Source organism: Typopeltis vanoorti, chromosome 11, assembly GCF_054136105.1.
Source record: "Typopeltis vanoorti isolate ZY-2024b chromosome 11, IOZ_Tvanoo_1.0, whole genome shotgun sequence".
Classification (NCBI taxonomy): domain Eukaryota; kingdom Metazoa; phylum Arthropoda; class Arachnida; order Uropygi; family Thelyphonidae; genus Typopeltis; species Typopeltis vanoorti.
In genome coordinates this window covers 125,722,683-125,745,624 of record NC_143559.1, presented here as the reverse complement: position 1 = coordinate 125,745,624, position 22,942 = coordinate 125,722,683, and the positions used below count along the sequence as shown (strand labels likewise).

The 22,942-nt window shown below is 38.3% G+C and overlaps 1 protein-coding gene across 1 annotated transcript in view; it reads right to left on the bottom strand.

The window, feature by feature from the left end:
- The window catches only part of sad (Cytochrome P450 family protein sad), a 170,737-nt gene that overhangs the window by 113,424 nt on the left and 34,371 nt on the right, over window positions 1-22,942 (bottom strand). Inside the window, exons 3-4 of the mRNA XM_090399952.1 lie at window positions 17,808-18,011; window positions 5,965-6,134 (exon numbers count right to left, since the gene is read on the bottom strand). Coding sequence (XP_090256078.1) covers window positions 5,965-6,134; window positions 17,808-18,011 — 374 coding nt within the window. The remainder of the gene's footprint in view (window positions 1-5,964; window positions 6,135-17,807; window positions 18,012-22,942) is intronic.

Sequence of the window (22,942 nt, the reverse complement as noted above, 5' to 3'; positions counted from 1 at the left end):
TTGATGTCAAGGTAATTCCGAGAAGAGAAATCTCATCTTGTCTGGGAATTTGAGTGTTATCAAAAACAATGCTGGGGGAAAATGGTTCTTTTTGTGAGAAATAAGACAGAACTGGATTTTACTGGAGGTTATCTGAGCCCCATTGGAGGATGACTTGGAGATCAGAATTAAGGGCAGTGGTGGTTGATATTCTGTGGGTCAAAGTGAGTTGTGTAGAGTAGGGTTTGTCAAATGAGAGGGAGGAGTGTAATGTGCTGTCGTCTGCAAAACTGTGTATTGGGTTAGAGGTCAACTGAAGTCATTGATTTATAGAAGGAAGAGGGTCGGTGAGAGAACTGAACCTTGTAAGACCCCAGCATTAGTTGGATGGTGAGAGAATAGGGAGACATCTACCATCACACATAGAGTTCATCCAGACAGGAAGCAGGAAATCCATCTGCAGAAGTCCTGAGATGGTCCAAATGATGGGAGTTTGCTTAGTAAGCCTTTGTGCTAGACCTGGTCAAAGGCTTTAGAGATATCAGGTGCAACTACTTGGCATTTGCCGAATTTCTCCATGGCATTTGTCCAGCGATGAGTGATGTATGAGAGTAGACCTCCTGTTGATCAGTTACGATGGAATCCATACTGGTGGTCGCTTAATAGTTGGGTACCTTCGAGATAGAGCAGGAGTTGAGAGTTTATGGTTTTCTCCATCACTGTATGCACTTTATATTGCACTTTAGATAGGACTGAAGTGAGTGAGATAGGGCAGTAGTTAGATGTTAGTGATTTATCTCCCTTTTTAGGAATGGGTTGAATGTGGGCCAGTTTCCAGGCTTTGGAATATATACCAGTGGAGTAAGAGAGTGTGTACAGATGGCATAGGATAGGAGTCAGTTCTGTTGCAAAGACCTTCAGGACAATTGAAGGAATGCCCTCAGGGCCAGGAGACTTTTTTGTGTCTAATTTAGACAACAGGTTTATGATATCTTTTTGGCAAAAGGATACAGGGGGCATTGCACGTTGAGCAGTTGGAATGACTGGAGGGCATTTGCCATTGTCAGTTATGTGTGTATTGGAGGCAAAGTGTGGGGCCAGGAGGTTAGCTTATTCTGTGGGTGATGTTGCAATTGAGCCATCTGGGTATGATAGAGGTGGGAGTAGTGTAGAGCAAAAGTTACGAACCAATTGCATTGGCAAGAGACCAAAAGGCATGGCTGCCATTTGGACAGGCTGCAAGCTTCCTGCTTTTTGCCCATTCAAATTCTGTTTTAGAAGCATTGATAATTTTCTTGCATTTGTTTCAGGCTTCAGTAAAAGCGTTGAAGGAGGATGGGGTTCGTGATTTGAGCCAGTTATGGTATGCTTGATTTTTCATTTGTACCGCATTGGGACATCTTTTGAAGAACCAGGGTTTAGTTTGGGGATGGCAGTTCAGAGTAGTGTGGGGAACGTATGTTTTCATGACAGTGGAGATTACTTGGGTGATACCTTCAGTGCATATGTTTGGACTGGAAGACCAGAAACAATAATCCAACCATGGGAATGAAGCATAGTAGTCTCGGAGGCTGTCCCATTTGGCACTGTTATAATGCTAAACTATTCTTCTGTGGGATTGACTGTGTAAGCGTTGTTGCATGGGGGAGGAGATGAGCACTAGGTTGTGGTCAGAATTACCCAGGGGGCTCACTACATTTACTACATATTTGGAGGGGTCATTAGTTAGGAAGAGATCTAGGATATTTGGGGAGTGGTTCGGGTTATCTGGTATTCTGGTCGGCTTTTGAACAATTTATGTAAGGTCATTAGTGATGGCAAATGTTTCAGCATCTCTGCTTGCAGGATCTGTACAACTGGAAGAGGATAGCAAATTGGTGTTATGGACATTAAAATCACCCAGGAGGATGATTTTGCTGTAAGGAAAGTGGGACTGGAGAAAATCAACTTTTAGGGAGAGGAAATGAAAGAGCTCAGAATGATTGGTGGTATTAGGGAGCGATAGAGACAGCAGATGAATTTGACTGAGTGGGGGAGGGATAGCTTTAGCTAAAGAAGGTCGACGTCAGGCAATTCTAGGTTAGGTGTTCTCTAGCAGGGTATGTTAGAGTGGATATATGCACAGATGCTACCCTTGAGTCGAAAGGAGTTAAAGAATGTATAGTTGGGGAGGTTAAGATAGATAGTGCTAGGGGAAGGTGAGATTTGAGTTTCTGTTAAAAAGAGTAGGTGGGGGTTTGGCAGACTGCAGATGGTGGTGGACGCTATTAAGGTTGGAATTGAGGCCATGGATATTGGTGAAGTGGATATGCATGGTTCTGTCAGACTTGGATTTGACCGCAAGAGTCTTGCACGTTTCCTATGCAGTGCCTGCATATTGGTCTCCTTGGTGGCTACTAGTGGCGTCACTTGATTTTTGCACTAGTTTGGTTTGTTTGTAGTCTATCATCCAACTGTTGTCTCCATTTTGGCGTTTTTTTTCTAGTTGTCTCCAGAATTGGCGTCTTTGTTCTCTTTGGGCAAAGGTTAGATCAGGTCGGGCATGTATGCACAACTGGTGGCAAATGTTCTTTAGCTTGCTGTTTATCGCCATTATAAATTTGGATGTGTTTATTGGTGTGTCGCAGGTCACTTTCACAAATTTATTATTGGATTGCTGCAATACTAAGAAGGACGCTGATCTGCAGAGATAAAAGAGTTATCATTCCATTGTATAAGACCCTGATCAGACTACACTTAGACTATTGTTCTCAAATTTGGTATGGATTTGAAGGGGATAAATTAACTGTGGAAAGGGTACAGAGGCAGATAACAAAGATGTTTCAGGATTGTGAGCTGAAGGAAGCTGTGAGCAAGAGGGTGAGGAATGGTTTCTTTACATGGAAAGTGGTTGAACTGTGGAATGTATTGCCTGATAGAGTGGTGAGAGCAGGAACGGTCAATGAGTTCAAGGAGTGATATGATAGACTTTGTGTTTCTCAGGACCTCCCATGATGAGTCTTTTGATTCCATGGAGGCCTGAATAATAATAATAATAATAATAATCCTTAATCCTAATTTCCTCTCTCTCTCTCTCTCTTGCATCCCAGTCTGTCTCAGTTCTTTGTTTGCTTATGCACACACACACATTCACTACTGCTATATGCATCCACCCATTTCATGCTATGTCTCTCAGTCTATCTTGCATTCTAGTTCTCTCATTCCTCTCACTCTTATTACTCACCTGCATTTACAAGTATTTCACCCCCCCTTCAGTCTTTCCTGTGTCATCTCTTCCTTGGATCACCTGTTCATCACTGTCATTATTCTATGTTTCCAGCAACGATCTCACCAACTGACTCACACCAAAACCATCTAAATGCAGCCCATCATTCTGACACAATTTCATCCATATTGCAAACTCATCCTACACATTTACAAACATCACTCATTGTCATACCTGAGGAGCACAATGACTGCCTTTTCTACCACATCATTATCTTTTACTTTCCACAATAACCTCCTGACATCCATTCTCATATTCTCCTTGTTCCCAAACAAATCATTTGTACCTACAGGCACCTCCATAGTTCAAATGGAAGAATGACGGTATGCTCAGACCTTCAGTTGGAAAAGGCCTGTGTTCGATTTTCATCATGACGAGAAGAATCTTTATATGGGTTTTTTCAATTGAAGGTGAGTTATCTAATCTCATACAAAGGTAGCAATTCATTTTCTCCCCGAAAAACTCTGGTTTTTAATCCTATGTACAGGCAAATTGCCGTTTGAGAATACATGCAATTTACAGCCAAAAAAATACTAGTGGTGGTGGCAGGCAGTAGATGGCATTGTATGTAGCTGATCATGGGAGTAGTACTGTAGTTGGTGGATTAAATGGGAGAGACAGAGAATGTAAAGTTCCTGCCCTCAATGAGTCCTTGGACTCCTTGGATATGTCATGTAATAATAATAATAATTATTATTAGTACGTAACATCTCCAGGGAGCCCAAAGACTCATCGAGGGAGGGCACCTACTCTAAAACTCTCTGTCTCCACCACTCACAATCCACTTACTGCAACGAACCACAATTACTATCATCTACACCAATGCCATCTACCACCCATCATCACCATTAGTGTTTTCAAAGACAATCACAAAAAAAATGCCCACGGGGGGATTCAAACCCACAGGCTTTTGGTTGGAGAGCAGATATACTGACCACTCAGCCAATCAGACATTATAATATTATTATAGTCATTGGCGCACCCAGGGAGGGGGAGAAGGGGCCCTGTTCCCCCAAAAAAAAGAAAAAGTGAAAAAACACTAGAAAATTTTCCAAAAATATTTTCCTAATTAAAATTATTATTTTTTTAAAAATTTATGTTGTGTCTTCTATTTCTATGCTACTTATGAATTAGCGATCACATAAGGTGGGAATACCCTATAGCACTCAGAAATCCTGGCCGCTGTGAACGCAAAGCGAATGAAGTAGTGCTCAGGTGCTACTTCGTTTGCCCGAGCCGTACCAGAGGAGATCACAGGTATCATGTATTGGCGATCACTGCAGATGATCAGTCATAGCTCATTTGCAATGCGTAGTGTGTATTCTCAAATCGTCTACTCAACTCGCACTCCCCTCAAGATTAAATCTTGAGTGCGCCACTGATTATAGTAATAATAATAATAATAATTACCAACGCTCTTTCTCACTCCTCATATCCTATATCTCACTCCATTTATTTTCCTTCTTGGGAAACAAACCTTGTTCTCATTCACCACACTTGAAAAAACTGAATTGCCACAGTGCCACTCTCAAATAATTCATTACCTCCTTCACTCGGTCATCTTTCATTCCATTCTTCCTCATCCTTCCATTCTTATCCACAGTTCTCAATATAATTCTGCACACACTTCATTTCTTGCATCATCTTCACTAACTATGCATTCACATCTTGCATAATTTCTTCATTGTCACTAACACTTGCTTTCTTTCTATCAGTAACTCTCTCTCTGATGATGTTATTATTATAATTATGATTATTATTATTATTCGTGACACCTTCAAGGAGTCCGAAGACTCATCACGGGAGGACACCTACAACTGTCTCAACCACTGTTAGTTGCATGGTATCTCATGTGGTATCTTACCTTCAGTTGCATTCTCTTTACTGTCATCAGTCTTGCATGATATCTTACCATTCCGGTCTCTTTCTTGCTGCCAATCTCACTTGCTTTGTACCTTCTCTCTCTCTTCTGCTGCTACTGCTCATATTTTTACACTACTCAATTCCTTTCACCCTTCATATGTTAACTAATACATATTTTTTAATTTTTACACATCACCATTATTCCCTTTTGATCTCTTTACAGCTATCTACTTTTTTTTATAAACAATGATCTATTGTAAAAGTCAACAAAAAAAAGGAGAAATAAACATGCATAAAATAACATTTCCCATAACTGACCTCATGAAATGGGCAGCAATTCATGTAATAAACAAGAATAACTAAAACTGATGCCAGAGAACTTAATGCCTATTAAACTGTCTATCGAGACATGGCCTACACTTGCATTTATAATTTGTTTTACATTTGTAATTCAGTGCTATCTTGAAACCTCCTGGGCTTTTCAAAATTATGAGAGATAGATTTGTAATTGTTTAATAACAAAAGTAAAGTGAATATGCACATTTACAATCTCTTTGATTAATCATACACAGTTGACACTGCACAGCTGAAATTTCGTAATGTGAATACCTACAGAAGAATACACAAATTATTATAAAACTTAAACAAGAAAATCGTGTAAATTATATGTTAAAAATAATGACAGAATTTTAGTAATTAAAAATTAATAATTTAGATAATAAGTTTATTAAAATCCGTATATGAGGTTATAATATGCATTATTTGCATACCAAGTTGATTTTTTTTGTGTATTCAAATTAAAAAATTATAGACTTATTATACCACTGCTCTTCATTGTAACATTGGCCAACACTTACCGTGTCTGCAGCAGCAATGAAAAGGTCAGTGATAATTCGTAGTAGGAAGGTTTCTTTGTTATCCATATCCTTAATGCTTTCCAACAACCTACTCATTACACCTCTGACTGGTTCTCCTAACTTGAGGCTTTCTTGGATCTCCTTCACGCATTTTTCTACATGTTCCTGTGCTGAAATATATCAGTATAAATTAAGGAACTCAAAATGATTTGCTTACTAATAATTGCAATTATTGCAAAAATATATCTGCAATCATTAGTGATCATTAGGGGTTGTTGTCAGGTTGGTATGGAAGAGATTTTTCATAGAATGGAAGGGGGAGGTAGAACAAGAGGCCATCACTGGAAACGGTAGAAGAAGGGTGTGAGCAGAGGAGTGAGGATAATGTTCTTTGCATGGTGAGTGGAATGCATTGCCTGAGTGGGTTGTGAATGTAGACAGATCCAATCAGTTTAAGACACGGTTGGATGAGCATTGTGTGCAACAGTGTGTACCTCCCATGAAGAGTCTCTGACTCCATGGAGGTCAGATGTTAATAATAATAATAATAATAATAATAATAATAATAATAATAAATCAAAATCAGCTAACACCTTTTTGTTCCCATATAGGGATTAGGCGAGGCCGTTTTTTAGCGCTAACTTTAGGAGACTGAGTGGGCAGTTCAATCTCCACTGGTAGCCAATCAGAGATAGCTGGCCCAAGGCTATCACTAGTTAATCGGCACGCAGTGAAGAAGGCGGCTAGTAAGTGCCGTCATCTGGGGCTCCCTAACCCTAACACAATATTTTTAATGTCTGAATATAGTGTGGATTTGACGGCCGATTTTCTTGAGTTTACCGGACAAAAAACCAGAGTTTTCAGGAGGAAAACTGTGAATATGACAACAGACAATTAGCATACAAATTAGATTATTTAAAAATAACTTGTCAACGACTATCTTTAACTAGGATTAAAGTAGATGGTTCTATGCATTTTTGGATAAAATGTAAAAAATTATTACTCGTATAACAATCTTCCATGGAGTAAACAGACTCATCATATGGGTCACAGAGAGCAACATACCTGTAATATTGAGTCGAAAATGCTTTCATATTCCTAGGATTATACTCACCATAGATAAGAATTGGTCTTGCTAAATGATTTAATGCTGACTGTTGATATATGGCTGTTGAAATATGACTTGATTTTTTTTTCAATTAAAATCTTGATTAATATTCTATGTACTCTCCTATATTTCTGAATTTTATTATGTTTTATAATTATAATTTTATATTTTTATCCTGTACTATGCACAGGATAAAAATAAATAACTTGTAAATGGATGAAGGAAGGTTTAGAAAAATTTATCTAGCTGAGAACTAGAATATCAAACTTAGAATGTTCTTTCTTTGGGTGGCTTAGCACTATGGATGCAAATGCAATTTTCACAATGTTACAGAATGACAGGATGATAATAATAATAATAATAATAATAATAATAATTATTATTATTATTATTATTATTATTATTATTCAATCCTACTGGTATCAATGTTTGAGAACGCATTTAGTGGGATATGAATTTCATTTTCCCTGGGTGGGAAAATTTCACAATGTTACAGAATGACAGGATGATAATAATAATAATAATAATAATAATTATTATTATTATTATTATTATTATTATTATTATTCAATCCTACATCCTTCCAATGGTTCTCAAACATTGATTGGTTTCAATGTTTGAGAACGCATTTAGTGGGATATGAATTTCATTTTCCCTGAGAGATTACCACTCTACTTATTTGAGGCCTGAAGTGGCTCTAGAAAGTCAAAAAGTTCCATGTTTGGATTTTATAGGATGGGTTCAATATTATGTTTAAAAAATAAATTTCAAAAATACTTTAGTCTGCCAATAGTCGTAATACACAGATTTACATGTTTTGTGTGTGGGAGTCAAAAAAAAAAGTAATAATAATAAAAATAAATAAATCTATATATATATATATCATTTTGACAAGTTATATATATAGTGCAAATTTAATAAACACTTAAACATTTCGAATTACATACTAGTTTGTCATCAGCTAATGAGTAAGCAAAGCCGTTTTAGCCCTGTCTAAATTTTGGAGAATAAGGTGAGGAGTTCAATCTCCACCGGTAGCCATGATTGGCTACCGGTGGAGATTGAAGATAGTCGGCCTAAGACTATTGCTTATTATTTGCCTCTGTAGTGCAATTGGAAGAACAACAGTACGTTGCGCCCTTCAATTGTAAAACATGTAAGTTTGCTTCTTGTCATGACAGGAGGAATCTTAATATGATTTTTTTTTTTTTCAATTGAAGGTAAGCTAGCCGATTTCATACGGGGATAGCATGGTTTTTTCTCGAGGAAAGTCGAGTTTTTCATCCCGCATACAGGGGGTCGGCAAACCTTTTAGACCTTCATGGAATCCTTGATCCCCCATCGACCCCATCATGTTAAATAAATTAATAGATGTTATCAATAACAAATTTCTCAATTTAAAAATAATAATTTCTTCACCCTTTTACTTCATTACCGCTTCTCGATAAGAAATAGAAATACTTAAAGAAATTTATAAAGAACATTAAAAAAAATTTAATTAAATAAATAATATAAAGAGCATTAAAAATTGAAACCCCCCTTTTGAACCTAGACATTTATCAACCCCTTGGATAGCTACATCGACCCCCCCCCAGGGATCGATATCGACCACTTTTCAAACCCCTGGTGTAGATGATGGTGACGGATGGAAGTGGTGGAGATGGAGTGCTGTAGAGTTAGTGCCTTCCCTCGATGAGTCTTTGGACTCCTTTGAGGTGTCACGAAATAATTATAACAATAATTATAAAAATAATTATAAATAATTATAACAATAATTATAGAAATTATAACATGTCATCTGGTAAAGATAAGTGACTGACAAGTGCCCCAACTCATGGTTCCTAATCCAAACCCTCTAGTAGTTGTTCTGTGGTCGATTTTCTTGAGTTTACGGGACTAAAAGCCCGAGTTTCTGGGAGAAAAAAAAAAATCCGCTTGCTTGTGCCAGAGATCGACTAATTCCGGAACCGGTCGAAAAAATACAGTAAAAGTTCGTCTAGTCGGCAATTAGAACAGAACTTACGACGCTCTCTCTCTCTCTCTCTTCGGGCGATTTAGTACCATGGATGGCACAAGCCACTTACATTGAGTAGTTGCTAAACAAATTCCATTTCTGCACTCAGTGATCAAGGTGTTCACTGAAATTATATGTCGCATTTTCAGAGTACTATATATATTTTCTAAATACAGTGTGCGCACACATGTTTAGACACTAAAATATTGTGCAGTGAGGTTTTTTTTAACAATTTTATATTAACAAAGATTAATATTTCTTCTTGGCTACACGTGTGCAACCACACAATTGTTATCGCATGCTGGCGCACAAGATTCATTTTCAGGCTTACTGTCGAAGACAACGTATAAATGAAAGTTTGATGATGATGATCATCATCAGTCAATGACTCATTCAGGGAGGCCTTATTCATCTGCACCAGGTGTCATACCTTCTCAAACTCATTCACACTAGATGAGTTTATGAGAAGGTACCACCACTTCAACGGGCAAATTGTTCCACTCACTCTAGCTTTCATCCTTCCATGGTTGACCCTTATCCTCTCCTCACCTTCCATATAATGAAAAATGTCGTCCTTTGATAACCTATAACACCCTTTCAACAGTCTGTAGACCTCTATCAATTCATTCCTCTTTTTCCCATTTACCAGTGTCTACAGTCCACGAACTTTCAATTCTGTCCTTAAAATCTACGCTCCATAATCCCGATATCATCTTTATTACTATTTTTATACTTTCTACACTCTCTTTACCCCCATCTTAACCGGAATCCATGTCTGCGCACAGTAGTCCAAATGTGGTCGTATTAAGGCCTCCTAAAGAACCAAAATGATATCCTTATCCTTACATGTCAATGTTCGTTCAACATCGCAATTATCTTCTCAGTTGTATTTGCAATTTTTCCAATGTGATGGAAGTTTTTTCACTTGACTATGCTACCAATTATATATTTGGTTTAATCCTTTATCCAAGTGTAAGCAAACATAGTTTCTGCCTGAAGTATTTTCAGGACGGGAAACTCGTGGTAAAGGTGAGATAAGTTCTGATCACTTGCCTTAGTATCCCATAATGCATAGCACATCTCCTTGCGGACATGTATACTGCTATGCATTAAGGGAAGGGTCACTACCCAGAACCGATTTCGACCTTTATTGAGGTCTCGTCAGTGGGAGCTAGACCCAGAGGTGGTGATACTAAAGTGGAAGTAATGCAGAAGTCATATCACCATATACCAGTTGCCAAAAGGTGTCAGCACCTTATTACTAAAATTCTCTGGATTAGGGATAGGTTGAAACCGCTCTAGGTAGTTGAACGCTTCCCTTAATGCATAGCATTATACATGTCTGCAAGGAGATGTGCTTTGCATTATGGGATACTAAGGCAAGTGATCAGAACTTATTCCACCTTACCACGAGTTGCCCCAGTCGTGAAAATACTTCAGGCACAAACTTTGTTTGCTTACACTTGGATAAAGGATTAAACCAAACACATAATTTTGCAGTGTGACTTTTGAACTTCAGTTTCCATTCCACTATAACTCCAAGATCTCTAGCTTCATTAATTTCGTGTAACATTATCTCGCCAATACAATATGCCGTTGGAAATCTCATCACGCGAAAGTGCATAACGCTTAACAAACATTGAGTTGATAGCCATTATCATTTGTCCACTGTTACAGGTTATTCAAATTCTGCAAGTACTGTATGTACTGATTATCAGTAGCATTCCTGATTTCTCTACCTATCTTTGCATCATCAGCAAACAACTGAACACTTGTCAGATCCTTCCCAGTATCACTAATGTATGGATTGAATAACAATGATCCAAGGACTGTTCACTAAAGGAAACTGCTTGTCACATTAAATCTGTCAGATTCATATCCACCATATCCTAATTCGGATGCTTGTCCATCAATCAGCCACTTATCCATGTCATTAGTTTATATTTCCAATCCCGTATTCTCCAGTTTATGCAACAGCTTTTCATCTAGTATAGTATCAAATGTCTTAGCAAAGTCTAACAGTGTCATAGCGTATCCATTCCCTTTATCCAATTCACCCGTACCACTATTATAAAATATGAGCAAATTGCTAAAACATGACCTCCGTTTAGTAAACCCATGCTGTTCTTTGCAAAATATAGCTTGCCTGCCAGTCCATTTCTGTATGCGAGTTCTTACCAACTTCTCTAAAAATCTTCATTTCGGTTTTTTATTTTTTACGACTTTTGTACAATGCAACTATCACACATTCTTTTCGTTCCTGTGGGATCTTTCCTGAGTTGAGATTCAAGTAACATAAACGCGTCAAGGGCCAAGCAATTTCGGTTGAACATATTCCTTTAGCACACATGCTGATATCCGATCTGGCCCTGTTCCTGATGTCCAAGTTATGCAGAGTTATGCAGCTCTTAACCTCATTCTTATGCGCCTGTAGCTCTTCATCTTGTATTGATAGTATTATGCACAATGGTCAAAGCCGTCTTAAGGCATGGGCACACTGGGCAGTTGCCCAGGGGTCCCATGCTGTCATATTGTTCATATTGTTCATGACAGATCTCTTGGTAGAGTGTGTAAATTACTCAACCTCTCGCTTGAACACTGAGCTATGAAAGAGAACTGGAGATTATTATTATTATGTGACTCCTCCAGGGAGTCCAAAGACTCATCGAGGGAGAATGTGCCAACACCATCAAACGATTGGATCCTTCTAACTACTAACCACGCTCAAACTTGCTTAACTTTTTGCGAGCCATTAGTAGCAGAGGCTCTACCAATCGACCAACGGCGCACAATACGTCAATAACTAAATACTTTTCGTACTATACTATAAATAATAAAAAAAAATTCCAGGTGGATAACTCTTTGAACAGAAATGAAGCGTACTTTTATGAGCGGAGTACAGAATTTGTATTGCTTTGCCCAGGGACCTACAATACTGTTAAGACGTTACTGACAATGGTTGCTAGATCTTGAGAAGTGAGCACCCATTATTTGTACAATCTCATCTGCTTCTGATACATGGGTACCGTTTGCACATTCATTTTTTCATTTAGTTGCAGGACAGCGATAAAATTCTCTCGGGTTGCCTTTAGCCTGTACGGTCAATTTCTTTTCATAATTCGATTTAGTTTTTCGTATAATAATTGTAAATAGTTTTCTTAACGTAGTGTTTCGCATTAAAGTTTCGGGAAAAAAACTACGCAGAAACTGGAATGAAAATAATTAACTTAAACTAAATTAAATATTCACAACTTGAAATAAACAAGCTCTTTAAACAAATTCAAGGTGTAGCAATGTGTTTCCACTTTCACCCCATTGCTAACTTATACATGTAATCCTTTGAAATGTTGGCACTTAATCGAGTCCCTTTTCCTCAAGCCACTGAAGAGGAAAAAGAAAGGACTCTGGCCTTCTGATATTTAATTACCAGGCAATCGGATGGATCTTCACATGTTCGGTCTATCGGAAGGCAGATAAATAGCATCACCATCTTACATCACCATCTTACTCAGAAACTTGGAATTTTTAATTCTTTAGCCTCCAGGGTAGCTGTTTTCCCTCTCCAGCTGGTTTATGAACCTAGCGGAATTGTTGGCATGGGTAAGTAGTTTTATTCTCCAGAAAGAAGCTCGGGTGCAAATCAGAAAAATCGACCGAAAGACCGAAACACGATCTACAAACGTACCATATACTAAATTACCAAAAAAAAAAAAAAAAAAAAACCGATTAACATTTCTGACATAAAGTGTGAAGCAAAATGATTTTCATACTCCCTGCTATCTCATAGGGAAACAGTGAATGGAAAAATTTATGAGCCAATTGCTTGCACTGGGTGGGCTTGAATATTAAACATCAGAATTGTAGCTTAAGATAGCTTTTGATCTTTTATGTTTGAAGTAATCCGTTGCTACGTAATTTGCAGCTAGTTGAACCAATTTGTTGGGGTGTGTACAGATGCTTTTGAAAAAAACTTTGTTGCTATAGTTTGCAGGAAAGTGTAAATATAGGGACATCTGTGTCTCGATGAAGTTGCACATTTCTTATGAACCTTGCATCGTTTAGGATCTTTCGTAGACATTTATTTTGCATTCGTTGTAACTTGAAAATATTAGTATCAGCGGTATGGCTCCAATCCGGAGAAGCATAAATGATTATAGGATGAACCATCAGTTTGTAGATTAAGCAGTTTGATTCTGGTGTTTAGTCTACTGTTCCTGTTGATTAGAGGATAGAGTTGAGCAATGGCTTTTGATGCCTTTACACAGTGAGCCTTGATCTGTCCAGTAGTACACCAAGGTATTTGATCTCTGTTTGCATGGAATTTTTGTGTTAAATAGGAAGATATCCCATTTAGGAAGCATCGGTCGTCTGGTGAATAGCATGGCTATGCTTTTATTATACAATCAGTAGTAAGTTTTCTTGTAGTTTTTTGATGGCAAGATGCGGCTGTAGAGATCTGGCTAATATTGCTGTATCATCCGCGTAGAGGGCCATGATAGATGACAATGGATTGTGCGGGATATCAGGCATGCATATGGAAAACAGAATCGCTGCTAGTAAGGATCCTTGTTGGACTCCAGCCAAGATACGTTTCTGTGCTGATACTGTACCTTTGATCTTGATTTTCATGCGCCTATCAAAAAGGTATGATTTAATTAGGTGAACCATTTCGAATGGCATTCCAGTTGAGATCAGTTTATGCAGTAATCCAAAATGCCAAATTTTATCAAATGCACTGACTATGTCAAGGAAAACAGCCCCAGTGCATTGATGCCAATTGTATCCAATAGAGATGTATTCGACTAGTCTGTGTATCTGTTGTGTGGAATTGATGGAACCCAAACTACTCTTTAGGAAGAATGTTTAACTTGTGTACGGAGGCTTGGAGTCTGGTAAGAATAACTTTCTCTGCAATTTTATCCAAATTTGAGATGAGGCTGATTGGCCTATAATTTTGAGGCAGGTGCAGGTATTTTCCCGTCTTATGGATTGGAATTATATCCGCCACCTTCCAACAGGAGAGTAAATGTTTGAAATGGAGGATGGAATTAATTATGTTTGTCAGATCTACAATAGCTATATATATTAGGAAGCAGTCATCACCAACAAGGTGATGTTGGTGATGCCATCAGGTCAAGGAGCCTTTATGTTTTTTAATTTCTTGATTATATCATATATTTTTGCTGGCGATGTGGGTGCAATTTGGTTGGAGCAGGTAACAGAAGATTTTAATGAATATCTGACATGTCGATGGATCCTGCAGATGTGATTGAAGTCTAGATGTTCATATGAGGATTTACATTGCTTGTCTAAGTTTTCTGCTATTGCTTTGTCTTTATCTGCATCAGTCTGTTTGGGGAGGGGGGAAGAGATTTGTTTTTGTTTTTGATCTTTCTGATTAGATTCCAAATGAAATCTAATCAGAAATTAGATTCCATTTGGAATCCTGATTAGATTCTAAATGGAATCTAATCAGGCTCTATTTGGAATCTAAGCAGAAAAGTCTAAATTGTCAGGAGAGATAGAAGACAATCTTTCTTCCCAAAGTTGACACTTCTATGTGCTTTAAGGGCATCTCTCACTGCAGAATTGAGCCTATTGGGGATTCGTTTGTTTTGTGGTGGTGCGCGGGTATTGTGAAACCTTTCTCTAGCCTTGTTTTTCTCCTTGATCAGGTTCATGATATCTTCTGGCAAGTGGTTGGACCTGAGGGCAGCAGTTGTGGAAGTAGTGACTGCTGTAAGGGCTGTGTTAATTTGTTGGGTCAGGTCTTTAACGGCTGTTTCAATTTCTTCTTTGGATTTTATATGCGGAAGGGGACCAATGTATTTCGGGAGTACTTTGGTCAACCTTTTCCATGATATGAATGAGTGTGGGGGGACAGTTTTTCTTGGTTTCCCAACTGAAGCAGTATTGGATTGTGATCAGATGAAAGATCATTTGGTGTCATTAAACTGTACTGGAGTCTCACATTCTGCAGTGTGACTGTCCAAGACATCAGTCTTGCCATGCGTATTATGATGGGTAGGTTCAGTGGGGCCTGCCACAACGGCGTTGTTGGATCCTGCATAGTTAGCAAGTATGTGGCCGTTTTTATTGGTAGTTTGACTGTTCGAGGCTGGACGCTTGGAGTTTAAGTCACAGGCAATGATGACAGGCTCTCTAATGCCCAAGATGGCATACAAATCCGAGGACAGTAATGATTTTAATGGAGGATGGTATGCTGCATAGATTTTTAATCTACCAGCCCAGCTCGTGAGAACCTACACCTGTAACCTCTAGGTTAGTAGTAGGTGGGACATTTACAGAGTGATGACTAATGCAATTCTTGATTAAAATGGCAGTGCCATCGCTCCTGTGGGGAAGCCTGTAAGTTCTGTACAGATGATATTCCCTGATTTTGGGGTTGTCCGATATATGCGTTTCACTTATCAAAACTACATCTGGCTGATGTCTTTGGGTAAACTCTTGGAGCTCCAAGACCTTATTTCTGAGGCCGGTCGCGTTCCACCCGATAATCTGCAGTGAATCTGGATTTAGTTTATTCCTGTTCATGAGTGAGCGCTGTGAGGATGCTTTGTTTATCATTTAGGAATCTTTTAGTAGAGGATGGTGTAGGATTGGATCTGCTGAAGTCTAGTAGCATATTCTCCAAAGAAGAGGTGATGATACCTGTCAGGTTTGTGTGTGTAGTACTAGCTGATCCTGTTGATAAGTTATCTGTTTAGAACCGACTATATCTGATAATGTTTGCTGGTTTTTGAGAGGTTGTGAAGCTGAGGCCTCTGATGTGGATTTTCTGGAGCAGGAAGAGTGTCTGTCTGTCTCCAATTTTCTGTTCTTTGGGTTTTGAATGCATCCCCTATAGTTGGCTGTGTGGGGGCCACCACAGTTGGCATATTTAGCTGGGGTGGTTTTTTGGCTTTGTGCAGATATTGGTTGGGTGGCTACCCCACATTTTAGATATTTAAACTCAGCCTTACACATTTTCTGGGGGTGGCGAAATTTTTGACATCTGTGGCACTAACCTGTTGAAGCCCTTTTCCTTAAGGGTTCTGGGCTGATTCTCAGTCCACAGATGGACGTCAGGTCATATATATGTTTGAAATCTTGACTGATCTCAACTAATACTAGTGTCATCGGAGTCTTGTCTTTTTTGGACATTCTGCTGACCTTGATAGGTGGTAGGTCCTGATGGTGTAGATCAGCAGCCACTTTTTCTGTGGATTCGTCTTCAGACACTCCTCTGAGCACTACCTTTAGATTTTTCTCTGAACCAAGTGAGGTGTGATACTGAATTCATTTCTCCTGTGAGATTTAGGTATCCATCAGTGTGGTGGGCTGAATCTTGATGCTGTCAGTGACATTTTTTACATAGTTATAAGAGATCTGTAGATTGGACATGGTAGCCCTTAGAGACATCCATTTTTGTTTTTCGAGCAGTATAATCGGAGGTATCTTTTCTCTAGAGGAGGCAGAGGAGTCCGAAACGGGGCTGTTTTCTTCCATTCCAACCTCTTTTGGTGGTTCGGAAGCCATGGTTTTGCGTTTCTTGCGCACGCAGACCTCTGTGAAGTCTGAGGGTATGGAGATCACCAAGTTTTGCCTCTCATCTGCTGGAGCATTGTTGTCATCCTCCCCCACCCAGAGTACAAATTAAGTTCAAATTTTTTGAGAATCTTTTTCAGTGCAGTATATTTATGGCTAGTCCTCTGTCCAGTGACTCTACCAGGGCATTAGCATCAACCCCCACTCATACCGAGAAAACGAGGTGCAAAAATCACTGCTTAAGATCGTGGGTCCTTAAATCTGCGTAGATGCCCCATAGACCCAATCAGTGGTCTACTGGCAAAGAGAATCTCGCAGCCGCAAAAGACTGCCAGCAAAACCAAGCATTGGGAAAACGCGCGAAGTAACAACAATTTTGAGTTTTATAGTACCTTAGTAAAATGGGGAAAGGAGTGTCAAGAACTCACTTAGCCACAGAGTGAAAACCTACCTTCCTAAAATACCATACATCCACCACTGTCCTCATAGTGGGTAGGGCTTACACGGCCATCACACCTCGTGCAATTTTCATGCAGAGGGGGAGAGAGTAGGTTTCAAACTGTGTTAATTCCAGTGCAATGTGAGTTTCCCGAAAAACCTCGACCAACCTTTGCCGGCAAAGGTTGGTCGATTGGTAGAGCCTCTGCTACTAATGGCTCAGTTAAGTAAGTTTGAGCGCGGTTAGTAGTTGGAAGGGGGGCCAATCGTTCGATGCTGTCGGCAAACTCTCCCTCGATGAGTCTTTGGACTCCCTGGAGGTGTCAAAATAATAATAATAATAATAAAACCGTATATAAAATTCAATCAGGTACAGCCTAAAATAACACGTCATTCACATTAAAAGTCAATAGCGAACTCCAGAAAATTCCAGTTCATTCGCACAATTCTCTAAATTACCAATACAATTGTCATCTTCTATTATATTCGCTTTTATCCAATCAAATTCATCAAAAATGCACTCAATTTGTTACATTAACGACAAATGAAGATTAACTGCCAACCGATTTTCAAACATTACGACAAAAAGAGAGCCACCTGTTAATAAAAAAGTGTTGGAAGATTTATTTATATTATACACTATTTTCTAATTGAGGAACATTCATACCGGACACTGTATAATAAGTATTCATACGTCATTTCTAAATGCATGCAATGTAAATTATTAAATCTTACCAAGCGATAGCGTATTCTCCACGGCGGAACAGAAGCGCTTCCACATTGGAAGGTTCAGCTTGTAAGCGAGATCAGGTGGTACGATTGTCATCTTAGCGGTTTCGTCGAAAATTTCCCTGACGTATCGTACAAAGCTATGCACTTCGTCATGCTGCGTGACTTTGACACAGCCCATCCGTTTGCCAAATACCATCATTCCTACGGCTGATGAAAAAAAAAAAAAAAAATTCATACTTTAAGATACTTTAAAATCCATGCATAAATCGTAGATGACATTAAAATAAATAAAAAATCCAGAAGATTTCACAAACGAATTGTTCGAAATCAGTATTGTTTTTTTATTTGAAAAGGGTGTAAAATTATATCTGTTTGATTTTTTATAGATTTTTAATCTGGATCTTTTAATAAAAACTTAAAATCGAAATAATAATCATAATGAGATAATTTTGTCATCTAAATCGCCTAATTAGGTACAAATGAAGATGCTTACCAGAGGCTGGAAAATCTATTGCACGTTTGCGTTGTGTTTGGGCAGGATTTGAGGGGAACATGCTATTATTATTATTATTATTATTATTATTATTATTATTATTATTATTATTATTATTATTATTATTATTATTATTATTCTGATTTCGATTTCGATTTCGATTAACTAAATGAACCCTCTGGCACGGTTCCAAGGGAGTGGAAAGAGGGTAAGATAGTACAATTGCATAAAAGGTAGCTCCAAGACAGAGGCAGAAAAATATAGATCTATTAGTATATCAGGAGTGGCTGTTAATACATTGGAAAAGTTGGCGAAAGGTAAAATACAACAGTGGGTGGATAGGGATGCGATACTTTATAGTGGGCAGCATGGTTTTGTGGATGGTAGGTCCTGTCTTAGTAACTTATTCACATTTTATAATAAAGTAACCACAGAATTAGATAAAGATAATGACTGCACCATGATACTGCTCGACTATGCCAAAGTATTTGACAGAATACCACATGGAAAACTATTATGTAAGTTGGAGCAAATGGGAATGGATATGAGGTAATAAAATGGATAGGGGGGATGACAGACAGACACCAGAGAATAGTATATGGTGGAGTGGAATCTAAGAGACTGATAGTGGACTATCAGTGACTAGTGGAGTACCGCAGGGTTGTTCGGTACTTGGGCCACAACTCTGTAATTTATATAACAAAGACATTGGAAAAGATTTAAGAAGGTATATTCAGTTGTTTGCTGATAATGCAAAACTGGAGAGAGCAATAGTAGATAAAGGTGATGTAGATAAAGGTAAATGGTTGAAATGGTTGCATATGGTGTATCATATTGATAGTATTGGATTTCAGGAAATTGATGAGGCTAGGATCTCGGGGATAATGGTGAACAAAGAGTTGAAGTTCAGAGGGCATATTGCAAAAGTTGGTAAAATAGCTCAAAAATTACTTGGATGTTGAAAAACACGCTAACCAGTAAAGATAGAGAAGTTATTATCCCTCTTTATTTAAGGCTATGATTCGGCCTGGGTACAGTTCGTCCTTCTACTTAGCACAGATTTGGTCACCTGGGTTTCTTGGGGACCAGGAGATGGAAGAGAGGATTCAGAGACGAGTGACTGAGATGATGACAGGTCTTTAGAATACTCCTACGATGATACGTTGAAGGTTTGTGGGTTACAAACTAGTTGATAGTCAGAAAAGAGGGGACATGAGAGAAACGTTTAAGATATTAAAGAGGTTCTATAAAATTGATGCAAGTGAATATTTTCAATATATGACAGTCAGAGAACTAGAGGCCGCCTGTGGAAGTTGTGTAAGAGTGTGGTTACTAAGGGTGTACGGATCATATTTTTTGCGTGGAGAGTGGTGAGTGAGTAGAATGGATTGCCAGAATTGGTTGTGAATTCCCTGACGGTGAATGGATTCAAGGAGAGGTATGATAGAGATATGATATTTTGTATGTATATAATGGTTAATTTGGGTCTCCCCACTCCATGGAATGCTGTAAATGAATAATAATAAACTGCCCGTTCTCAAACGTGTAAAGAATATCCTGAGATTTGACATACTTGTAAAGAATTATTTCCTGATGCTGAAAATCAAAGATTGATCAGAAAAGGACACAAAGCTTTTAGAAGGTGGAGGAAATTCTGGTTGTAATGTGTTCATGCTGGGAAAGGCTCAGGTAAATATCAATTAAAGACGAGAGATCTGTTCTTATCTGACGATCCTAGATATTATTCCAGCATAAGGGGCAGCGAACTGAGATATATCATGGAGCAGAAGACAGTCATCTGTGTTCTGATATCACTGAAAGGACTACGATGACGTTTTCATCCTGCTAGAGAATGCCATGGAAATGATTTAAGGCATTGGCTGTAGAAAATTTTGAAGTTTCGTATGTTTGATTCCAGACATTTTCCCAAATCGTTGGGTGAAAGTCCTATCATCAAGAAGATTGCAGGTAGTATTTAAGATCAACTCAGAGAAGGGCATTTTCTGTATGTATAAGAGAAAGAGGGATCAACAAAATAGAACAATTGATGGAGAAATCTGAAATAACGAGGTCGCTTATGATGTACAGTAAACGACTACCATGAAAACTGACCATAGAACGTAATTTGTCAGCCCATCTGCATATCGAACCTGATTAAATAGCCTGGAAATGTCAGATGGCTTCACAGATTTCTTCAAACCGCCCTATAGCAGGTATTGGAGAGTTAAGGGTCTACAGTGACATAAACGTACCAGTTGATTTTTTCTTCACATAGTGAAGAAAAATGACCTCCATTAGTTTTATGAGAACTGGGGTTAATGCAACGAGACAATGACTTGGACTTTCCTTTTTTATGGGCTCAGTATAGTCTAGCTTCCATGCAGATGAATTCCCAGTAAGTATAAAAGACTAGAGATGGCATTGGACAGATATTAGTTTCCAGCACAAGTTTGAACACAATTGGGGAATGCAGCGAAAAAAGGAAAGCATATTATCTAGGTTGTTGCAGATTTTCGACCATCTTATCCCGCAGGGGGAATGTCGTGTAATGTTCATAGTGTGATAGTGTGATTTGCCATAGTCGTGTGTGCTGGAATGAGAGCAGGAGGATAATTATGTTAGAAAAATACATAAATGGAAGAACTGCTCCAATCGGCTTTCACAATGAGCAAATGGGCGCGACTGCCAATTGTACAGTGCATTGTGTTTCATTTTTTCAATGGCAGAATATATTTTTAAGAAAAATCCAGTTATTGCTTGCTTTTTTTATAAGTCGGGAATAGAGGGTGGGGAAATTATTCTTCCTTGAGTGCTGAATAAAGTATATCAAAGCCAAATGATACGAGGTTGAAAGTGGCTGAGGAGGGAAGTGGCATTATAGGAAATTCTTGTCCTCTCTTCCAATCTGGTCAGTACCATTTGAAAGAAGGGAAACTATTTAGAATAATTGAGAAAAATCACAAATAAACACAAATAAAATTGTTTGGGTAATAGGGCCGAAGAAAACTGAATTTCAGAGATAAAAAATATACTAAACCCTTTTTCAATCCCTGAAGGGAGTAAGCAGAACTAGTTAGCATCAACTTTCGGAAATTGGTAAGTAGTCGGCCCAACGACCGTTATCATAAGTTTTAAGTTCATTTCTATCTACGATTTGCAGACTAATGGGCGATGAGATCATAGCTGACGACTACTTGTGTGAAACTGTTCTGTGATTAGTTTTTCTAGGTGTCATAGATAAAACCTCGAATATGGCAGGGAGATTTCCAGAATTTGAAGAACAGTAAAGGTATAGCAGTCCAATGTCACATAAAGAGGCAATTTGTAGCATACAGAATCTTACAGAATGATTTGGACAATTGAGGTGTACAATAGTTATAATTATTTTAAGTGAATTTGGCTTTGGTCAAAAACATGGAATCACGCCTGAATGTCTGAAAATAATGTACATCAATTATGTTTAACTTTAGGCCATAATTGCTGATGAAGCAGATGTGGAATGCTTTTTGGGGTAGAAAGTTTTTTTTTTCTCTTGTATTTATTCATTTGTTTATTGAAAGATAGCTGTTTTGAGGGAGGTTTCTACCACTGCTATTCTATAATTATAAATATAACAATGGAGTATTTTTGGGAGAAAATAATTTTGATTATCGCTATAGCGATAATCAAATATTACAAGCGTTTACATGGTGGTAGATTGCTCAGAAAAAAAACAGTTGTAACATCGTTTCTCGTCACCGACGACAGGCACACTCATTCTGGGCATTTTTTTTTTTTTAAATAAATTTTGTTGAGTTCACCGATCTTTAGCCAGGCAAGTTAGTTGACAGTGGCTCAACGAAGTAAAGTTTTATTATTTTGGAAATTGAGATTTTTAATCCCTCAAATGTTGGGTGTCAGATGTCTGCTGTACTCTCTTCACTGAAGTCTGGAAATCTTCCGCAGCCCTTAACTCAACCATTAGTAAAACTGCCCAAGTACTAGAAGGAGTTCTTCCTTCCTATGGGCTATAATATTAAGGCGTTTGGCATGAGTATGACGATATTATTACAATATTTCATATAGAACAAGCACATTGCTTTAGCAGTAGCATTTCATACTATCGATACTATCGTATTTGCGTGATTAATGTTCATAAATGTGAAGAGGAAGAAGTTAGTTCGATAAGTTGGAAGATGGATTTTAAATGGATGTTGACCAGCAGTTGTTCTTAGTTTTGAAAGAAAGTAGAGAAATGATATTAGCCAGTTCCTCCATGAAAGTCCTCTTCTACAGTATTTTCTTGGTCAAGTTCTTATAGAGGAGACAAGACAAGACAGAAACTGAACGTCTGTGAGGTTTTCAAAATGAAAAAGACGAGTAGATAGTACTGCCATCAGCAAAGCTGTGAATAGGATTGAATGTAAGAGAGAGGAGGCTGTTGACGTACATAAGAGAGAGTCTAGGTGAAAGCATAGAACCTAGCTACACCAGCATTGACTGAAATATATGATGAAAGGAAACCACCCATTATGACTCACAGTTAAGGAGCGGCGAGGAAGCTTGCAATCCATTCACATAGAGGGAAGAAGACCTGCCATAAAACGGTAGCTTGCTGAGAAGATCACAACTCGATACCAGACGCGATCAAATGCCTTGAAAATCT